The 21,678-nt window shown below is 41.4% G+C and overlaps 1 protein-coding gene across 1 annotated transcript; it reads right to left on the bottom strand.

The window, feature by feature from the left end:
* Positions 1-13,219: 13,219 nt before the first annotated feature.
* Positions 13,220-21,390, bottom strand: CLEC3A (C-type lectin domain family 3 member A). Its single transcript, XM_081118231.1, has 3 exons — positions 21,188-21,390; positions 16,452-16,535; positions 13,220-14,748 (listed from the first exon to the last, which is right to left on the bottom strand). Exons 1-3 carry the CDS (start codon positions 21,300-21,302, stop codon positions 14,357-14,359), a joined length of 591 nt encoding a protein of 196 aa, XP_080974357.1. The 5' UTR covers positions 21,303-21,390; the 3' UTR covers positions 13,220-14,356.
* Positions 21,391-21,678: the final 288 nt, after the last annotated feature.

Here is a 21,678-nt window from a genome sequence, read left to right as displayed (position 1 = left end):
GCTCAGAGAACTCAGCTTTGTGTGGTCAAACACTGCAATCTTGAATGCCAACCCTCCTGCTCCTGAGACACAGCAGGGGAGAAAAAAAAGCTTCTTAGCCAAAAAAGAGAGTTACAGGGCTCTTACAGACAGGAAACAGTGCACCTGGGAGGAGGGGAAACTAGGCAAGCTCCTCTGACAGCTTGCAATCTTCTCTCTGAGGTTTTTTTCTAATACCCACCAAGCTTCCAACACCTTGGGGTGCCCAACAATTCAGTTCTGACATTAACTACCCAGAATTTACATGGACCCCATAGCTTAAAGGCTCAGTCCCACAAGAATGCCCACGCTTCAGACACCAGCCACCAACCAGTTGCCCAGGCTATTCACACTTATGCCTGACCAACTACAGATTTGGTGGTTCCCATGGCCCCATCTCAGGTTCAGTATTTACTAGAACTGTGGTAGACAGACAGACATGAGCGGAGCAAGGACGATGGGCCAGGTACCGAAGGTCACCAGGTTAGAAAGCCCCGGATGCCTAACTACATACAATTGTAGGGTGGAACCTTGCCCCCAGGGTGGCCTTTCCTCTCCTAGCATATCACTGGTCCTGTGTTTTGGGCCCTCCAACCTTTCCTGCCTGGAGATAACTTCTAGGCCTCAGTTGTATTTCAGCTCCAGGCCCAGAAAAACAACAAAACCAGCTACAAGCTGACCCCAGGACCAGCTGCATTGAACGATGCCCCCCCCCCAACACTATCTCCCCACCCTTCCCCTCCCCTCCCTGGCGCCAACCAATCAGTGGAGACCACAACACTGAAAGGACACACCTGGAAAACTGAATATTATGATCTCTCTCCCTGGGACCTCCCCTAAGATTTCCAGGCTTAAAATCTTTAGGACAGAGGACCCAGCACTCTCCCTCTAGGGAGCACGCCCTTGCCCCTCCCCACCCACCCCACCCTGCCAGTCGAGTTAGCTTTAGCTTCCTCTTTCCCAGGCTCCAGCGGCCCTTCCTTTGCCTCTATAACTTGTTTCCTAAGCCCATTTCTTCTAGGAATTACTTCTTCCACCTCTGTAATTTTACTCTTTGATAAACTTTTACTCTTTGGTAAAATTACAGAGGTGGAAGAAGTCGTTTGGATCTTGGCTCTGAATTCTTTCCTAGCCAGAGTCCAAGTACCAAGGTTGCAGAACCCAGGTTCGGTCTGAACCCACTGGACTAACACCCATTGCCGTTTCAGCAGCCTACAAGAGAGCGACTCAGAACTCTTGAAAACACTTTATTTATGTTTACTGGTGTTAAATGAATTAAACAAGGAGGCCATTGGAGTGAGGTGGCTTTCATACTGGGGCAGTCTACAAAAGCAAACCAAAATCTAAGCTTGCAAATGTTTCAAGGTTACACAATCAAAACACGAAAGACAACTAATCACAATAGAAAACCAGGCTTTAAGCTAGGGCCAATCAGTAATTGTCTTACTTTGCTTCTACCCTTTCTCTATAAAAGCTTCTACCCTAGCTCCTGTGAGTGGAGAGCTCCTAACCACTTCTGGTTTGGTGCTGATTTGAATAGATTTTTGCTCAAATAAACTCTTGAAATTTTTAGTATGCCTCAGTTTATCTTTTAACAGTTCTGGTGTCAGAGGAAACCAAAGGAGACCCCCAACAATCCTCAGGAGCAATGAACAACCAGGAGTAGGTACCTGCTAAGCTCCTTGAGCTTGCTACTTTCTTGCTGCCTCAGGAAGTGTTGGGCAAGGCCCTCTGGGCTCCCGGATCATAGCTCTGCAGCTTCACATTATGAGTTTCAGACTTTATGTGAGCACTTTTTTCTTTCTCTTTAATCTGAACTAGGTATGGAAACTGGAGGAGTGAGACTGGGTCTGACTTAAAAAACAGACTTGATCTGACTTAGAAATGGGACCAGACCTAGAGTCAGACTGGATTTAACTTAGAAACTGAACCACTGGATCTGGGGTTGGATCAGCTCTGACTTAGAAATGGGACTGAGTCTAGTATGAGGTCAAAGATGAATGAAATTGTGTGTTACAATTGAACAAGCAGGTTAACCTTACCAAAGATAATTTTGAATTACAGTGGCCTCAGTGGAGAACTTCTAACCACCCTCGATAAGCTTATCCATTTGGGAGGTGCCCTACAGAAAAAGGGGTCTTAGCCAGCCACTCACTAAAAAAGGTAAAGGGAAAATTAATTCTTCTCTACAGTTTCTGGTGACTGGGATGAGATCTGCTGGGAAACTCCACATACTCCTCAGCCTTCAAACAGCATCCTGGGGAAAATGGCAGAAGCCGGCAAAGGGTAAGAATTTTTACCAAAGTCAGGTCTCCCAAATTTGTGTCTGCGATGCCTGGTTAAGAATGGAAGTTACAATGTCGAATTGTTCTTTTCTTTCCAAATTTAGATTGGCAGGAAAAAACATTGGTTATTGATCCTTTGTCTCCTATTGTGTTTCCGATTGTCTCATTTTGTGTTCTGAGAAATTGTTTTGGCAACTGTCAAGTGAGTGGTGGGGCAAAAGTATGGCTGGGTAGAAACGTGGATTGCACTCCATTTGCAGCTAGGAGTGAAGTAACTTGTCTAACGTTGAACAGCTCGTTAAGTATCAGAGTCATACTTGAACATAGCTTAAGGCCTTGGAGAGGGAATCTGATTCTGGAATCTCAAGGATCCAGAGTTTTAAAAACAAACTCTAACTAAAGCTTTAACTTCTTAGCTTGGCTTAATGAGACGTGTGTACTCTGTCTTGGTGGTCTGGGCTCACAGAATTAGTCTTTCTGATGACCTTCCCTGGTTCCTCAGCTCAGCTCACCACCAGGAGAGAGGTTTGTAAACAGTCTCTTCCCCAGCATTAAGCTGTGAAATGCATGGGGTCTTCTGAGCAGTTTAGTAAGGACTTTTTCCTAGATTGTCAGTGGGGCAAGCATACAAATCTTGTACTCTGGGAGCTTTAAATTGTTTTTTAGGGCACAGGTGAATCTCTGAAATCAGTGCAATTTAACTATTTGCACATGTTTTGCCAGAAGTTCATGATGGATTGACAAACATCTGATAATGGCTACAAAATTCAGACTTTAACTTTAAATGGATTGAAATAGCGGATAGAGAGGATTCTAAAATAGAGCTTATTAGGCCCCTGAAACTGTGCTCCAAGTAGTTTGGGTATGTACATACATGTGTTTTATGGGAGGAGGGCTCATGCTTTGCTGACGGGCTTTGTGACCCTCATAAAATACGAAATCGTTAATTTGAAAAAAACCCCAAACTTTCTTTTTTCTTCTTTTGTTACTCATAGGCCCACTTCCTTGTTTTGTCCTGTTTTGCTAAAAAGTGGCCCTAGATTGATAGTTAATATCTGTCAGGGGATTCTGGTATGTCAGGTGCATGACAGAATTGAAAAATCACCATCCATCATAAGACCACGCATCTGGCAATTGGACCGGAACTTGGTAGCCCAATTCTGTTTTTTTTCTGCTCATTTGACGTTATGTCAAGAGTTTTTGCCTTGTTTTCAAATATCTGTTTCTGTTTGAATTCATCCTGCAAATATTTCTATCATGTATTATACTGGGTTATGTGAGAGCTCTATGGCTCTATGGGTTATAGGATTATATGCACCCCTATGTTCATAGCAGCATTATTTACAATAACCAAGATCTAGAAACAGCCCAAGTACCCATCAGTAGATAAGTGGATAAAAAAGCTATGGTATATTTATACAACAGAATACTAAGCAGCCATAAAAAGAAAGAACTCTTACCTTTTGTGATAGCATGGATGGACCAACCTGGAGATTATTATGCTAAGTGAAATAAGCCAGTCAGTGAAAGACAAATACCATATAATCTCATTTATATGTGGAATCTAATGAACAAAATAAACTGACGACTATAATAGAACCAGAGTCATGGATACATGAGACAAACTGACAAATGTCAGAGGGGAAGGGGGTGGAGGGGAATGGATGAAAGAAGGTGAAGAGATTAGCCGAAGAACATATATACTTAACTCATGGACACAGACAACAGTGAGGCAATGGCCAGAGGGAAGGGGGGAAAGGGGCTGGATGGAGGTGGGCAAAGGGGGGAAAATGGGGACATCTGTAGCAGTGTCAACAATAAAAAAAAATAAAGTTAAAAAATTAAAGGAAAGGTATCTGTGCTCTCAATAGCCTTTTAGCTCCTTCGAGGCTTAAAATTGAAAGGTGTTCTCTCTCTCTCTCTCTCTCTCTCTCTCTCTCTCTCTCTCTCATGCCTTTCCCCACCCTATTCTCTCTCCAGCATGCAAAAAAAAAAAAAAATTAAAGGAAAGGAAGTGAACATTTAGTGAGCATTTTTTGTGTGTCAGGCTCTTGAAAGCATGTATTATCCAATTTACCTTTCACACTATGAGGTTGCTATTGTCCATTCTATCAACTCACTATTATTGTTATTATTATTATTAAACCAGACAACTAAAGCTTAGAAAATCTGAAGAACTTATCCTTGCTCATAGAGAAAATAAGAGGTGAAGTTTATTTAATAATACCATGGATGCTTTGTTCTTGTTTATACAGTGAGGCTCTTCCTCATTTCTCTCTACAAAAAAAAAATCTTTGTGAATGGTCATGAAAGATGCTAGAAATCCTTTTTAACTTTAAGCATGTGAGAGGGGACTGTTCCTATCTCAGGGAGAGGACTATCAAGGGGATGAGGGAAAGAAGAAAGGGCTGATGCAAGAGCTGTCCGCTGCCCACCCCCCACCAGTCCACTTCATTTACTTTGAAAGGAAAGGTCAACTCTGACTATCGTGGCAGAATTTTCAGAGTTGAAAGATCTGGGAAGAATACTCTAGTTAGACTCCCCCTTTTTTTTTTCTAGAAAGAAAACCGAACCTGAGAGAAAGGGACTGACTATGAATGCCACTCAGATAATTTAATCATCACTGTACCCCTTCCTCATCTGTAGACACATGTCCAAAGCATCTTTCTGCCCATGTTGCCTCTGTAGTCCTAGGCTTTCAAGCCTAGGACTCTGTGAGTGACTGACTATTTGCTGTGTGATAAGCTCACATGCTGTGTTTGTAGGGATAAAATGAAGACCTTCTGCATATGATCCCACTTAAGAGATTATACTAGAAGTACCTCAAAGGTATATATGGCCTGGATAGGGAGCCCTTGGGACAGGGCTGCCCCAAACTCAGTGCCAGGAAGTAAACCAGTGCTAACTAAGCATCTCCTTTGTGTCTTACTCAACACATCCACACACCTTATTCTACTTAATCTCCAACAATAATCCTTTGAACTTGGTCAAGTATATCCAGTCTTCTTTAAAGTTTATCTCCTGTCTCTTTTTTGTAATCCTTACCTGAGGATATGTTTTTATTGATTTGTTTAGAGAGAAAAGGGGTGGGGGGGAGAGAGAGAGAGAAACATCACTGTGAGAGAGAAACGTTGATTGGTCGCCTCCCGTATGCACCCCAACTGGGGATGGAACCACGACCTAGGTATGTGCCCTGATCGGGAATCAAACCCACAACCTTTCAGTGTAGGGGGACAACACTCTAACCAGCTCAGCCACCAGGCCAGGGCAAGTATATCCAAATTTTTAAAAGAGGACACTGAATATTTGAGAAATTAAGAAGTTTGCCTTATCTCATCTGGCCATGAGTTATTGGAGGAGCCCACATGTGAACTCAGGTTGACTAACTGTTACTCTCCTCCTCTGCATCAGGCTACCTTCCAGTGTTTGTCCTAGCAGGTAAGCACACAGGATTTGGGATCTGAGAATATGGCTACAGGGCAGCTAAGAATGCTCTCCAGGGGCCTGGCTTTGATCTTGGTCCCCTTGGAGAATCTAGTATCTGCCTTCGGTGGAGAGAGAGAGAGAGAGTGAGTGTGTGTGTGTGTGTGTACAGTGTCTTCTCTACATTTGGGAAAATGTGTTCTCAGTGGGATGACACAAAGAACAAGAATAGCAGCTAGAATTCATTGCATGCTCACAGACATCTCCTAAGAAGCCTGTGGACATCATCTTACTCAATTCCCACAGTAACTCAGAGAGGCAGGTACTATTTTAATTTCCATCTGTGGATGAGACATGAGCTTTGCAGATGTTAATGTGCCCCAGTTAACTCAGACAAGTATTGTAGTTAGTAAGTAAAGGGAGCTTGATTTCTAGCTGGGTCTGTCGGACCTCAAGCCTTAATTACTTTGCTCCATTGAATCTGATGTTGAGAATGATGATTCTCTTCATACCAGACAACTGCTAAACCACAGAAACCTTTTATTTCTGAGCACTTCAGCTGAGTAAGTTTTATTGCCGAATGACACAGCTCTTTAATTTAGAGAGCTGCCAACCTGAAGATGACCTCCCTCTCTAGTTTGTTGGAAGTTACTCCTTTATTTGGGGCTGCCATTAATTTTAATTAGTTGTTTGACCTTTGACCACTATAAAGTTGATCTGATTAAAACATATTTTCTTAACATAGAAAATTGCCAACAAATACCGAAAGCTCTAGGTACACCAAGCCAGACATGCTTGAATAAATATCCACAGAGCTCGTAAAAATGTCTGCTTTGCCCTTGGCATTTGTAAAGAGATAATTATGACTCCAACACAGTCTTTGCTGTCATTGGATTATTGCTAAACATACCAATCTTAACTTGACCATTAGCTTTGAGTTTCCATTGGCAAAAGAGCAACTTAAACTTTTCACATTTTCTGCATTACTGGTAGTTTACAGATCTCACCCCATTTAAGATACGTACACATACTTTCTCAGCAAAGAGGCTTTTAAGAGGCTAACAATATAAACACTTAGTACTCTAAAATACAGAAAAGCAACAGAAATCTTTCACAGTGTGCTGAGAAAGGGGGCTTCAAAGATAGCCGGAAGAGTGTAGATTAAACACAAAAGAGGATTTCCTCCCTCTGAAGTTGGAAAGGCCTTGTTTGCTAAGAATGTTCTCCTCTGCCTGTGTTCTTCTCTGGTAATTTAATTCAGAGAATGAATCCTTTGAATTTTTAAGTTTCCCTCCCATATCTTCTTTCCTTAAATTTCTCGGGGTCTTGTACAGATTGCTAGGGAAAACTAACTCAGTAGAAAATATATGAAAGGAGGGAAGTATAAGTACGGCATTGTTTTGCTTCTGGTCCAGATTTCCCTACAAACTTTGCACATATGTCTCCACAGACATAACCCACTCCCTACTTTATAACTTGGGATGAAAGCTGGTCTCTGGGTACTAAATCCATGTTACTCACTAATAAAAACATTCTGAAGACTTAGTCTCTGCTTCACATGATTATTTTTCTCTTTCTCCCTCCCCCTTTCTTTGAATTGGTGGACACACTCTGGCTTTTAAAAATGTCCTTGTTTTTCCTATAAAGTAGGCTACAATGTAAGTCAATGGACATCTTGGCTCCCGAAATGTTAAGCTCTCAAGTGAGTCAGTGGGGCAGTTATAAGATGTGTTTGACAAGCACCAAAGTATCAAAATAAGTTGGTCCACTTACGTATGTAAAACATTTTTTATAAAAATGTGTCTTTATTGATTTCAGAGAGAGGAAGGGAGAGGGAGAGAGAAATAGAAACATCAATGATGAGAGTCATTGATCGGCTACCCCCTGCACACCTCCGACTGGGGATCGAGTCCGCAACCTGGGCATGTGCCCTGACCGGGAATTGAACTATGATCTCCTGGATCCTAGGTCAATGCTCAACTGCTGAGCTGTGCCTGGCTGGGCCCCATCTATACTTTTATAACTAAAAAAGCCATGGTGTTATAAGGTTAAAGGGTAGCCTGGATTTCTAAAAAATTTTATCATGCTAAAAGACAACAAATTTTAAAATTGAGACTGTTCACTCTTCAAAAGGAAACTCTAGGGCTGACTTAGATTGCTCATTCTAGCTAAATTGACACCTTGGAAAATTACTGGCATTTTAATCTTCTCATTGTTCTTTGAAGTATTCAGGAAATTTCTCTCTTTTCAGAGCCACCTGGTATTTGATTTTTGAACAGTTGTGTCTGAAACCACGAACAACCGCCCCCCCCCCCCAGGTTCTTGGAAATCAGTTTGCAGCTGGTGATGATCATTTTTCCTTTTTCTAAGCATCTCCTACGAGCAACAGACTGTGCAGTGCCTTTCTACCCGCACTGTCTCATAATATCGTCATAAAAACTTTAATGAGGTGGGAGTATTATTCCATTTTCTAGATGTTCTCAAATATTACCTGCTGTTTACAAATGAGGAAACCAAATCATCTTGTGAATTGCTTGCTCCTGTAAAAAAAAAAAAAAAATGCTGGTAGGATAACTTTAGCTTTGCCATTACCAGGCAAGGGGGTAAGACAGTCATGTCCATCAGTTGTTACTGGGTCTGGGTAGTCAGCTGGTGTTGGGGTTCAAGAGGCTAAGACAGGGGAGCCTCTGTTTCCCCAGACCCCTCCTCACCGTGGTGCCCAGAGAAAGACGGAAGCCAGGCGGTTGTCCCTTCCTCTCCAGGAGGCTGAGCTGGTGCTCCTGGAAGACACCAACCCCGAGAGAAAAAGTCACCACAGCCCTCTGTGTTGTGGAAGTCCACTCCTAGTGGCCAGAGCAAGTTGATGCTGTCGGGGTCCAGTGCAATATACTGTGGACACCCCAGCAGTGCACCCCATGCGCAGGAGTCCTGCATGGTCAACTTCAGCACCTGGCCCTAGCGGACAGCGACAAGCACAGGGGCCAGCCCCACAGGCCCAGAGCCCACCACCAGGCTCCCAGAGGCCACAGCCATCACCACCTTGACCACCACAGCGGCATCACGGCCCAGCGCCACACTGAGCGCCAGAGCCTGGTCCTTCTGGCCCATCGATCCTCGAGCCCATAGTCTGGAGCGTCCTTCCCCAGGCTTGGTCCCCTGGATCCTGACCTGTAGCCACTCCCTGCAGCAAGTCCTGCCCCTCTGATCTCCACACACCTCCCCCTGGGATGTCTGCCAGAGAGGAACCAAAGACAGAAAAAATTCCCAGAAGCTGTTGCTGATAAGTATGCCCCTTCATAGAGCAATTCCAGTCACCCTTGGAATCTGTCCTTTGATGTCATTTCTTGAGACCTTCTAAAACCCCTCATTGTACCCTCCTACTCTATTTAAAAAAAATACGTTTGTTGTGGTTTGTAATTACATCTTCTTTTTGTTAATTTAATGCTGGTCTCCATCTGTGTTAGTTCTTCATTATATTTCCAGTTCTTAGCATCCCTTGAATTCATGTAACCCAAGTAAATACACCAAATGTAATAATAATGTTACCTGCTGCCCCAAGGCTTCTTACCGGTACCCCCTCTCCCACACCATGCTAGTCTTTTTCTTAGCTTAACTGGACAATTAATATTTGTCAAATCGACCATTACCAAAAAATATTTAACTTTGTTTACTTTTAATCCTAACAATTTCCTGAGGTAAATGTGAATATTATTAGCCCATTATGTTTTTGTTTTACTTACCAATTGGGAAAGTATTTAGTGAGGCAAAATGACTCATTCCAGGTAACAGAGCTATGTGAAAACACACATATTTCTCTTTCTCTCACCTTCCCTCTCCGCCCCATCATTTCTCACCACTGCTTATCTTTGTTTTACTTCATTCTGCACATTGCATCCATCTGGAAGGAAAGAATTCTGCCAGAAGCTAAATTCACTTTGTCCCAGTTTAGCATCTCCAGCAGAAACAGTTTTATTGCCCCCAGTGTCAGATGGCAACCACTGCAGAAGATTCTGATTGGTTTTGCTTGGGTTATGTGTGCCTCCTGAACCAGTCACAGGAGCAGAAGTGTCAGCTGTGCTTGCTTGCATGTGTTTTTTATTATTACTGCATGCACACTCAATTTGGTATTTCTTTGAAGGAATTTATTTAAATCATTGCCCATTTTGTGGTATAAACTAGGTAGAAATAATCTGTAAATCCACTTAACTTGCGTATGTAATTAGAACTACTAATATTTTCTTTTGGGCTACAGTGGTCTTGTTCTCTCCTTCTGCATAGTAGGTTGTAACATCCTTGTGTCTAGGTATCATAACTTCCTTTCTGTCCCTCCATGTTACCTAGCATAGTGCTTTATAGTTAGTAGGTATCCTTCAAATTTCTTACCTCATATTAAAGTATCTACTTAACCAGCTAAATTTATGGGCTTCTTCATTCATTAGACATGTTTTATTTGGTGAGGATCTGAAAGTTTTCACTAACCTGAAAGTAGGAAAGACTATATCTTTATTTTTTGTTTGTTTAAGAAATGCTATTCAACAGTGCTAGGGAAGAGAAAGGAACTATTGAGTCTTGTGATAATTCCTCCTTCAAGTCACTAATTTAAGTCTCTATTATTGATGTTTTCTTTAACTAATTGATTTTTACTTTGTACCTCATTTAATGGTATGGATGGAAGCATCTGTGGGAAAAATTGCTCAGCATCATTCTTCACTCAAACTGTAGATTCTTCCCTTGACCTTTTTTTAAATTTTTATTTATTTATTTTTTAAAATATATCTTTATTGATTTCAGAGAGAGGAAGGGAGAGGGAGAGAGAGAGATAGAAACATCAATGATGAAAGAGTCATTGATTGGCTACAGTTTGCAACCTGGGCATGTGCCCTGACTGGGAATCAAACCCTGATCTCCTGGATCCCATGTCGATGCTCAACCGCTGAGCCACGCCCAGCCACACCCCTTGACCTTTTTTTTTTTAAAAAAAAATCTTTATTCATTTCAGAGAGAGGAAAGTAGAAGGAGAGAGAAAGATAGAAACATCAATGATGAGAGAGTCATTGATCGGCTGCCTTCTGCACGCCTCCCACTGGGGATTGAGCCCACAACCGACGCATGTGCCCTGACCGGGAATCGAACCTCGACTTCCTGGATCCTAGGTCAATGCTCAACTGTTAAGCCATGCGGGCTGGGCCTGCCCTTGACTTTTGAATTGAAGGGAAGCAAAATGGCTGGAATCCATCAAAGACTGTCTCTGGGCAAGTAACTAAAGCTTTAGGCCCTTGCTATCAGACTGTAATGTGTGGTCTGGTACTGTTGGCTTCCATTGGAAGCTTTTACAAATGCAGAATCTGGGGTCTCAACCCAGACCTATGGGATCTACAATTTAAGGAGGTTCCCAGGTGATTTGTAAGCACAGAAAAGTTTGAGAAACACTGCTTTAGAGGTCAGAATCAGCTTCTTGGTAAGACTTGTTGAGCTTTGAACGTAACTGGTAGCTGCCGAAAGCCAGGTATTTACAGTAGAGATGACAATTACGTGGTACAAACGTTGAAATCCCCCAACTATGAACTTGGGAGAAACATTGCTAATTGCTCCTGGCACTCTTTCCACCAAGCTTCAGGATGTTTCTCCACACTGTAGTCCAGGTAGCTTTCGTGGGGGCAGAAAAGTTGGCCTAAGAGTAAAGACTCATTTATCAATCTTGCCTAAAGACCAATTGTTTCCTTAAGAATGCCCAACAGGCAAAAGAGACCAAAAGGAGTCTAGGTTAGTGAATCTTGTGGGTGTGGACTTTGGTTGATTGGCTAAATAATAAAGTCAAGATCCTGAGTTTGACCCTGGGCCAGCCAAATAATCCCTTAATCCACTCCTTCCAGTCTGCATCTCCCATCCATCTGCTCATTGTCTTGCTAACTCACCTGGATTTCCTCTCACTAAATTTTACCTATTTCTTTGAATTAAGCTGCTTCTCTTTAGCTTTCTGATTGGGGTGCTTGGGGAAGATGATATTATTTAACCCCATCTCCTAGAAACCCAAACTGACACTGACTTGTGTGAGCCGTGGTTGTCTTGATTCAGCCCTTTTGAAGCAGCCTCAGACTGAATGCCTTATCAAGATCTGCTGTTTGCCCAAATTGCTACCCCATGAAGGAATTGGGAGAACAGGTTAGAGCCCACTTCCATTGCCTAGTTGAACAAATTTGACCTTGTCATAGCTCCCCTATAGGTAGGTGCTAAGGGTGTAGGATCTGAGCAACTTGTTAGGTTCTGGTTACAACTCCACCGCTCCCTGACATTTGACTCAGGGCAAGTTATTATATCTCTGTTCTTCAGTTTATTCTTCTGTGAAATAAAATTGTTCTAGAACCTAATTTCCAGAGTTGTTCTAGAGATTAATAATTATGCCAAATGTAGCCCAGTACCTGGAATATGATGAGAATATCCTACCACTAATGCCTGCTCTACTAATTGTGTTATCGGTGGAGAGAGCCCATGTTTCCACCTGTTGCTTATGGGAATGGGCTTCTTGCCATATTCCAAGGAAAATAATTTTCTGAGACTCACAGGAGGATGAGATGTAGAAAGCTTTCTTTCTGTGGTCTCAAACCTCCAAGTGTCCAAGGTCCCATTTCCTTCCTGCCCCCAGGGAAGAATTGTAGCTGTGGCTTCAATAGAGGCTGGAGTCAAAGCCAGTGTCCAGAGCTGCTCTTCTGCGTCTCCACAGTCCAATACATCCGGCTAGCTTGGTTTGTGTTCCTAGCTGTAGTCAACCAGTTCATTGTGTGTGGGGTTTGCAGGTCCACATTGCTCGAGAAAACACAGGTGAACACAAGGAAGCAGGGACAAGAAGGGCCCACGAGCCAAGAGCCACAAGAAAAACAAACTCCTTTGTTTGGGGGATTATGTATTTCCAAAATTTCACAGGTTTACAGTGGCCCTGCCCATTCTGGCCAGTGATCTTTGTTCCCAGGTTTGACTGACAGTCACTTTCCCTAGTCACCCCAATTTCACTGTGCATGTGTTCGCCTCCCCTTTGTTGGACCCCTTCTCCCAGTAATCTGTGGGGAATGGGCTGATGGTTCCCTGGAGAGTGTGAAATTGCAGCTTCCTGGAGAAGCTGCCCAAATGGCCATGCTTATAATGTCCGGCCTCCCTTTTGTTCTTTTCCTATTATTAACAAGTAGCTAATTACAATGGTATCGATTTCATTAATAATCTTTAAGGAGATTAAGGTTGTATTGGAGTAGACAGTTGGCCAGGATCAACCAAAAATTGCAGATACAATTTTCTTTTTAAAGTTCCCCTCCTCCCCACAGACCTTTCCTCTTTATTGTCAGGTAAAATTATTTCCCTAGTACGTGTAAATCATGAGTCTGATCATGTCCAGGGTATTTCTCCCACCCCAAGTTGTGTCAAATTTTATATAAACCAACATAGTTTGAAAAACTATAATCAACATACAAATACATCCAGATTGATCAAAATTCAGGCTTTATTATTGTACAATGGAAAGAACCAAAACTGAATTCCAAGCACGTGTAGTTAAAGTTTGCAGAGAAAGATAATTGTTCACAAAACACATTCAATATTTAAAGGGGGGGAAAAAAAGACATTTGAAGAACAGAATAAACTTAAAATTGTTTGCTTTTAAAAAGCCCATTTCTCCCAACCCTAAACTTTGTAATTTCATAGTAAGCAATGAAGTTATTTTACACAATCTAGTTAAACGACTAAATGGGAATAGCATTTGGCAGAATAAAAAATTGCATAGACTTGTGACTCCAGAATAGTTTTATTTAAATCCAATTTTCAACCTCCAAAGATAGATTGCCCCTAATAGACTTAAATATATGATTATTGGTATACAAAGTATGTAAAAAAAGAAACTAACAATTTCATAAAGGAGGGTAGGATACTAAAGCAAGGAAAAAGCAGAAATTTCCCTTTTTCCAATTTCTCATACAACCTGCTACTTGTGTTCTGCCTTAAGGTTACCCATTCACATTGGAAGTGGTAATGTAATGCTGGAAGGGAAAATTGACCAAATATTCTATCTTATCATTTCCGTGCAGGTCTTGATTGAGAACTTTACCAAAAAAAAAAAAATTGTATGTATGGGGAAGGGGTCTTGAGGAAAAATGTTAATGAGAATCTGAGACACGTATGTTCTACCAGGAGATGAAGCAACTCATAGAAGATGTAATGGGTTAACAAGGCACTATGACTAGGATGGAACAGATTGGGCATCAGACTAAAAAGTTTTGGGATTATATAGCACCTAGAATCTCTGATTTAGAGAATTCTCATTAACAAAATATATACTAAATTGTCAAGAGAAGCTTGCTTTTCTGGCTATTGAATTTTTAATACAGACTTCATCTATACAAGTGAGAGGGACTAGGAAAGAAGGATTTTATAGCCCCTTTTGCACAAGCCACTTTAACAGTGCGTGTACGTAGCTGGATCATTATTTTCTGATCCCCCATGCCCCAAGGAGGGAAAAAAATCACAATGAAATATGGTAGCAAAATTGGCTGACTCCTGTATTCCTATGGACAATTTAACTTATTCTTGGGAAACAGCCTATGAATCACGACCAATCTTGCTTGGAAGACGTGTTTGAAAGTGACTTATTAAGGAATGATAAACTCGCATATGTACCTCTTGCTGCTACGACAGACCTCATCACTCCATTTGCCCTGAGCTGACTGGGAGAACAGGGCACAGTTTTCCCGCTTGCCACCATTAGGCTGTGCTCGGTCCCAGTTGAGGAAGGAGATGGCAATTCCATTGACATCAACAAACCTGCCTTCCGTGACCAGGTCATTGATGCCCAACCAAAAGTCATTGACACCCGGCAGGCTCCTTTTCCCATAGTCTCGAAGGGCGTTGATTTCATCCGAGTTTCTGGGGATAACCAGGGTCCCTCCCTTGGAAATGCAGTCTTCATTGGCTTCATGGAAGTGCTTCGAGCCTTCCGAAGCAAGGTAGCATTTCTTGTGAACTTTTGTGCCTCGAAGACAGACTGTAAAGATGTGAAATTTGACATATTAAGATGCTTTTTTGAGTGGAATAGATCCAGGACTGAACCTGGCAAATAGCAATACATATTTGTGGAATGAATGCTATGTGATGGTGATGCTGAGTGAACATTTATTTGCTGGAGATTTTGTATGTGTTGGACATTGGGCCAAGCATTTTACATAAATAAACTCACATAATAATCACAACAGTTCCATGAGGTGGGATTTTATTACTCTCATCATCAGGATATTGAGGCTTAGAGAAGTTGTTACTTGCAACAACTTATCATGTAAGAATATAACTTAGCATGTAAGATTACAATTACACACACCCAGGTCCATCCCTCCCTTAAAACATGGCCTTTAACCTCATGCTGCTTTGATATACACATGCTTGTTATATTGTTAGTGTATATTATATTAGTGTATTGTTAAATTTCCTTGGGACTTTTGGAACTGTAATGATATTTCATAATTATTAAAAACAAAAACAAAAGCCTGATTTGCATATGGAGAGACGGTCTTTTTCTTATGCAGATAACTCAGCCCTGCTAATATTGTTTAGGTTATCTAGGATAAACCAAACATAAAGATGGTTTAGGGCAAAGCATTGGAGAATCGGGCTCTGACATTTACTAGCTTTGTACACCTTGGACAAATTATTCAATTTCTCTGTGCCTCAGTTTCCTCATCTGTAAAATGAGGATAATCATAATGGCATGTATCTCATAAATTAAAAGAGATTGATTAACATGTTAATGTAGATAAAGCATTAACAAAACTCTTTCCCCTTCTGCATGCACATTTGACCTTCTCTAAACTTTCTGATTCTGTTTCCCTGGAAACCTGATAATGGGAATATATTACCAGTGTTACTAGGCAGCTTGCTTATGGTAAAAAATGACCTTGAATGGGTAACATTGATGGCCTGGGAGTTATAAGTACTTGGTTGAAAGCCATAACTTCAGTCTTCCATGAAGGCTGTAACTCTTATAATTGGGCAGGTCTATTGTGGGACCCTCGACGCTCTTCTTTTGAGTTGCTATGAGAGTATTGGTTCCTGGGGGGGTGAGCTTCGCAAGCAGGGCTGTTCCTGAACCACCCAGTGTAGCTTTCATGTTCTCATCCCTGGGAGCCTCGGTCAGTAGCTCCTTATAATGAGTAAAAGCTGCGGAGAGCTCTGCTCCAGAAAGAAAGGACCACCAAATACTGCCTTCTGTTGGCAAGCTGTGGTTCTAACCAGTGTCCTTCCATGTGCATTTGATGTATGTGGCCTGAGTCCTGTGACCCTGTGTTTAGTCGAATCTCAGCAGATGTCCCAATGAGTGCTTCGTAAACATCTAATAAATGCTAATTATTTAAGATAGTTAATACTTCAATTCTGTTTCATTGCCTATAAGAGAATGATGAACAGACTTAAAATGTATTATTGAAATGCCTATTTTTATTTCTATACCACCCATATATAGAGAAGGGGGTGGAAAATCAAACTGATTTCCCAAATCAATCGTCTCCTGACTTTCAGATCCTTTCTCCTGGGCACTTCTGGCTTGTCAGTATCTCTTTTAAGAAGATGTCACCTAGAACTCCACATGCACTCTAGCTATGGTTTTTGAATTGCTGGCAAATCGCAATTGCGCACCTTTCCCTCTCCCTCCCTGCCCCATCTCCTTTGAGACAAAGCACCCATGAGATGGGGTCTTACCTGTCTGCAGGGCCTGTATTTCCTTCAGGGCATTGACTTCTCTCCAGAGCTTTTCAACTTGAGTCTTTAGATCCCCATCCTTTTCTGGGGATATTTTAGGGTGGGGTGGTGTAGGAGAAATAAAAAGCATACGATTAAAATAATATGAAAATAAAACAAAATAAAATAAAGCTTTGGAATCCAGAGCCTAAGAAGGGTGGTTTTGATGAAATGGAGCCTAGTGTACGTGAAAAGTAAAGCACAAAAATAAGTTGTCTGGGAAGATTCATAGGAGTTTGGTGGGGGCGATAATACTAGAAGTGCTCCCCATCTATCTCTCCAGCCCCTTCCCATGGGACTTTCCCTCCCTCAGGCTTCAAACTCCCTGACTTTCAGTTGCGTTCCACAGCAAGCTGTCTCATTTCAGGACCCTTTCCTTTGGGTTCCTTCTGCCAGGAACACTCTTACCCATCTCTTTACTGGGTTTAAACATCTCTTCTTCTGAGAAAACTTTTTAAATTATCCTCTCCCATTAGCATCCCTCTCTGATTAATCTCTTTCTTTGAGCCTTTATTTTTCTTCAAAGCACTTTCTCCAACCTATAATTATTTTGTGTAATTTTACCTGTCTGGTTATTCGGGACAATCCTGATGTTTAACAAAATACTTAGCACATAATAGGTACTCATGATGTTTGTTGAACGAATCAACAAAATTCCAGGACTGACGGGGACTGTCTTAGAGATTAACAGTTTTGAGCTCTTCAAAGGCAGAACTCGTAATAAATCATAATAAAAATAAAAAGTGTTAAAAGCCACCATACCCTGTGCACCAAGAGCTTAATTATTTCAATATACCTGTGAGATAGAAACCATCACTATCCCCATTTCACAGAAGAAGAAATAGAGGCACAGACAGGCGAATTAACCTTTGCAAGGTCAGCCAGCTGGTAAAGTACCAGTTCAGGATTTGATTCCCACTGACTCAATTTCTCTTCTCTTCCCATCCCTCCCATCTGCTCCTGCACAGTGATTGCCTTCACCTGCTCGGTCCCTAACATATGGTCTCAGAGAGAGAAGATAATTAAAGCTTGATCAGAGCTGTCCCCAGATGCCTCCTTGTGGGCATGCCATATAGAGAATCTATGCTTTGTGCTGGGTTTTTCGAGACAGCCCCCAAATCCAAACATGCTAATTCACCATCCCCTTGAACATGTGTTTTGCAAGCCAGGTATTTCCACATGTAGGTTAGGAAAATGCCTTCTGGGGCACCCAGGGGTGGCTCCCATGTCTGTTTCACTTGATACTGCTAGTCAATTCTCAAAGCATCCAGTAGCTTAGCTCAGAAATACAAATAGCCCAAGGATTTCCTCAACAGGACCATTCAATCCAAAATAAATATATTCAAGAGTGCAAAACCATTGGCTGTTGGGCGCCAGGCTTGCAAAGACCTGAAGACTTTCTTGCAAGTTACAAGTTGTCAACTCTATAAATGTCATTCCCCATCCCTCTCAGCTTCCTGCTCCATTCTACTTAAATAGATGACGGCCACAGAGAAGCTGTAAACACTGTAATTAACATAAAGACATAAGAATTAATATTAGGCCCCTGGGAGATCAGTATGGGAGTCATTATCCAGGTGGCTTGGCTTCTGCATCTATCTTCTCTGTGACAAATGTGAATGTGTTTTGTCTACAATTAATGCAGGGAACAACTATTTTACTGTAAAAATAGTATTCATTACTGCAGCACGTAATTTTTTGAGTCCTAGAAGGTAATGCCAGAGAAATCTTTTGTTTGGAGCTAAATCACTCGATTACCATTTTGAGGTTTTGTTTTGTGTTTTTTTAAAAAAGACTTATTTTCATTTTATTATGTGTCCTCCAAAATAGGTACAGTATAGAAATAACACAAAAATAATTCCCAGAAGAAATGACCAGTAAACATGTGAAAAATACCTGAGCCTCATTAACAAGCTAATAAGTGCAAATTTTTAAAAAGTTTTTTGTTCTTTTGGTTAGATTGGCAGGGCTTAACCTGATGGTGCAATGTTGGGTGGTCAAGATGTGTGGAGATGGCCTGGCGGGGAGGGGCTCAGCGGTTGAGCATTGCCCTGTGATCCAGGAGATCACTGTTCGATTCCCAGTCAGGGCCCATGCCCAGGTTCCGGGCTTGATCCCCAGCAGGAGGCAACCAATCAATGACTCTCTCTCCTCATTGACATTTCTATCTCTCTCTCCCCCTCTCCCTTCCTCTCTGAAATAAATTTTAAAAATACGTTTTTTTAAAAAAAAGGTGTGGAGATGGACAGGCTTAGACACTAAAGATAGATCATAGATTGATGCTGTTATTTTGGGAGACAATTAGAGAGTGTGATTAACCTGAAATTTGGCTTCTAGAAATGTATCGTAACATCCTAGCGTGGGGATCAATATACATATAGACGGTCCCTGACAGGATGGTTTAATTTACGGCTTTTTGACTTTATAATGGTGTGAAAACCATATGCTCTCAGTAGAAACTGTACTTCAAATTTTGAATGTTGATCTTTTCCTGGGCGAGTGTTATTTGGTACCATTCTCTTTCATAATGCTGGGCAGAGGCAGAGAGCCATAGCTCCCAGTCAGCCTTGAGTAAAGAACCCATATTCTGTAGTATATATTGTGTTGCCAGCACTTTTTAAAATATTGTATTATGAGCACATTTAAGGTAGTTTAGGCTAAGTTATAATATTTGGTAGGTTAGGTGTATTAATTGCATTCTCAACTTAGGATATTTTCAATTTATGATGGGTTTATCAGGATGTAACTCCATCGTAAGTCAGCGAACATCTCTATATGTGTACAGAACAGTTCACTGAGGCACTGAATTAAACAGAGTGGATTGAAAACCTCACAAAAGTTTACCAAGATTAAATGAGTCGTGACCCGTACACAGTGGAATATTATGCAGCTGTTAAAAGGACTGAGGTATGCCATGCATTGATAGCCACCCAAAATTTAACAGATGGAATTAGTTTGCCTTCCAGACACTTTGTATTGCTAATTCTTATTTTGTTAAAAGTATCAATTATTAATTGTGCATTTAAAAAACTGGGAATATTAGCTCCCAACAGTTAATAGTGGGTAATTCTGTGGAGAGATTTGGGAGAGGAAAAATGTCTTTCATTTTGATTTCATATACTGTTATTTGCAGGTAGTTAAAATACTTTCAGTGTGTGAGAGGGTGGGGAGAGAACTGTCCTGCAAGTCTAGGCTTACCACTTCACATACTGTAGCATCTGTTGTTTGGGACCGAATGGCCAAAACTAGCAAGCACTGCTTTGAGAGGATAATATTAAGATGTGTACCCAGTCAGTAAAAAAAAGAAGAAGAAAAAAGTGTGTGTGTGTACACATGTGTGTGTGAGTGTGTGAGCTCTCTGTGCCCTGAACTGCAATCTCTTCAGAAATAGCCACCCGGCACACTACACATTAATATATTCGTGCCCCTCCCCACATCCCTATTGGGCAATCACCACTGTGCCACTCCCTCCCATTAGTGGTGAAATCCTGGCCACCAAACTGTGCCACATCACCCAGGACCTTCTCTCCTCCTTCCCTGCCCTCATCATCTGCAATATACTTTACCTGAGCATGGGAAATATTTCAGTCTTTCATTAAATAAAGTAACAGGGCAGTATAATTTTTATAAGGAAAAAAGATTCCACTTAAGAAACCTTGCATCAGACTTAAATTGTATAAATAAATTCCCCTAGAAAAGCGCACTTTATAATCATCAAAACACAAGACAAGCTCCCTTTCTACACACCAGCCATCTGTGTGGTGTCAAATCAAGACTAACCTTCTTGGTATTTTTTGTGCGTTTTGTTATTAATGAAGGGCAGTTGATAAGGAAATAGTGTCATAATATTTACCTTAACATATCCTGATAACAAAACGACTCAGAGGATGAGATAAAACATTGCCCGGGTTTTCCCTCTTGCTTTGGTTTCAGCATGTGGCAAATAAGTTGCCATCACCTGTGTTCTTTGCAGCATTTATTTTTTACCTCTTAACCTAATTCAAGCCACCCAAAATGTAAGATTGCTCGTAGATTTAGTTTTGCATTAAAATGTCTCCAAACATTAAATGACTGCTAGTTAAAATATGTTTAAGTTAAAGAGAGGTTCAATTTCTCAGTGACATGAAAAAGTTTAAATATATAGTATAGACTCTCCTTGTATTACAAGGGATATGAAAATATATATACATGGTAACCAGTGACAAAATGGAAGTCACAATTACCAATAGTTCTATCCTCTACTATACATTTAATAAGATTATACTTATCTCACAATTATCTTTGAATAGAGTTATATAATCTCTGAGTGAAACAGTGTACTCTGTAATCAATATGTTCTCCCTGACTCCTCACTCATAATACCAGATGTCCACATATCTGGGTGACTCCCTCTGAAAAACATTCTACATCTCTAACCCCACCTGATAAAGGATATACAATATAGAAATTTTTTTTACATTACAAGAGCTTTTTTCCTCCCTGCAAAAAAAAACCCCACCTTATTACATGACTCTTTTAAATATCAAACTCTCCAGAAAATTAAAAGGTCCCTCAGTCCCATGAAATGCCATACCCATATGATGACACGGTGCTGTCACCAGGGACCGTCCCCTGGAGGAGTTTAGAAGTGAACATGGTCCAGCCCCTCCCCACCCCGAGCGAGCCTAGTATTTTGCTGGACTGAGAACCCCCGTTACCTTTCACTCGGCGTTTGCTGTGCTTCCTGGCTTTGAATTTGGACGTGTGGCTGGCGGTCTGGTCCAGGAGTAAGGTGATAACCAGGACGTAAATTACAAGTCCACTCTTTGCCATGGCTCCTGCGCAAGTCTGGTGGCCACTTTGCCAGCTCCTCTGAAGTAGCTAAGGGACAAGTAGACTGCACAGCCACATCTTGCTCTGGAATGCCAGGGGCCAGCTTTATAAAAGTGAGCTGGGAAGGCTGGCTGCAGTCCTGCTGACGAAATGTTTGAGTGCCTCGGCTGGCCACAGCATAAGGTGGCCCCTTGTTCTCATTCCTCGTGTCAGACTTTTCTATTTTAATCTTGGGGCTACATTTCCTAGCTGACTTACCTTTTCAGAGTGTGTCAGAGTTAACGAAGGGAGGAAGTATTTTCCTTTTTTTTTTTTTTTAAATTGAAAGTCCAGGAAGCTTGGGGGTCTCTGTGAAAACCCCAACATTTAAGTCTTT

The sequence above is a fragment of the Miniopterus schreibersii genome (genome assembly GCF_964146895.1).
Source record: "Miniopterus schreibersii genome assembly, chromosome: 18".
Classification (NCBI taxonomy): domain Eukaryota; kingdom Metazoa; phylum Chordata; class Mammalia; order Chiroptera; family Miniopteridae; genus Miniopterus; species Miniopterus schreibersii.
This window is presented reverse-complemented; position numbering and strand designations above follow the sequence as displayed.

What these genes read in the sequence shown, in the direction of transcription:
- CLEC3A (XM_081118231.1), bottom strand. Translation starts at nt 21,302, where the DNA reads ATGGCAAAGAGTGGACTTGTAATTTACGTCCTGGTTATCACCTTACTC. An exon ending in CAGCAAACGCCGAGTGAAAG is followed by an intron (nt 16,536 to 21,187) that starts GTAACGGGGGTT and finishes AAATATCCCCAG; the next exon opens with AAAAGGATGGGGATCTAAAG. An exon ending in AATACAGGCCCTGCAGACAG is followed by an intron (nt 14,749 to 16,451) that starts GTAAGACCCCAT and finishes ACATCTTTACAG; the next exon opens with TCTGTCTTCGAGGCACAAAA.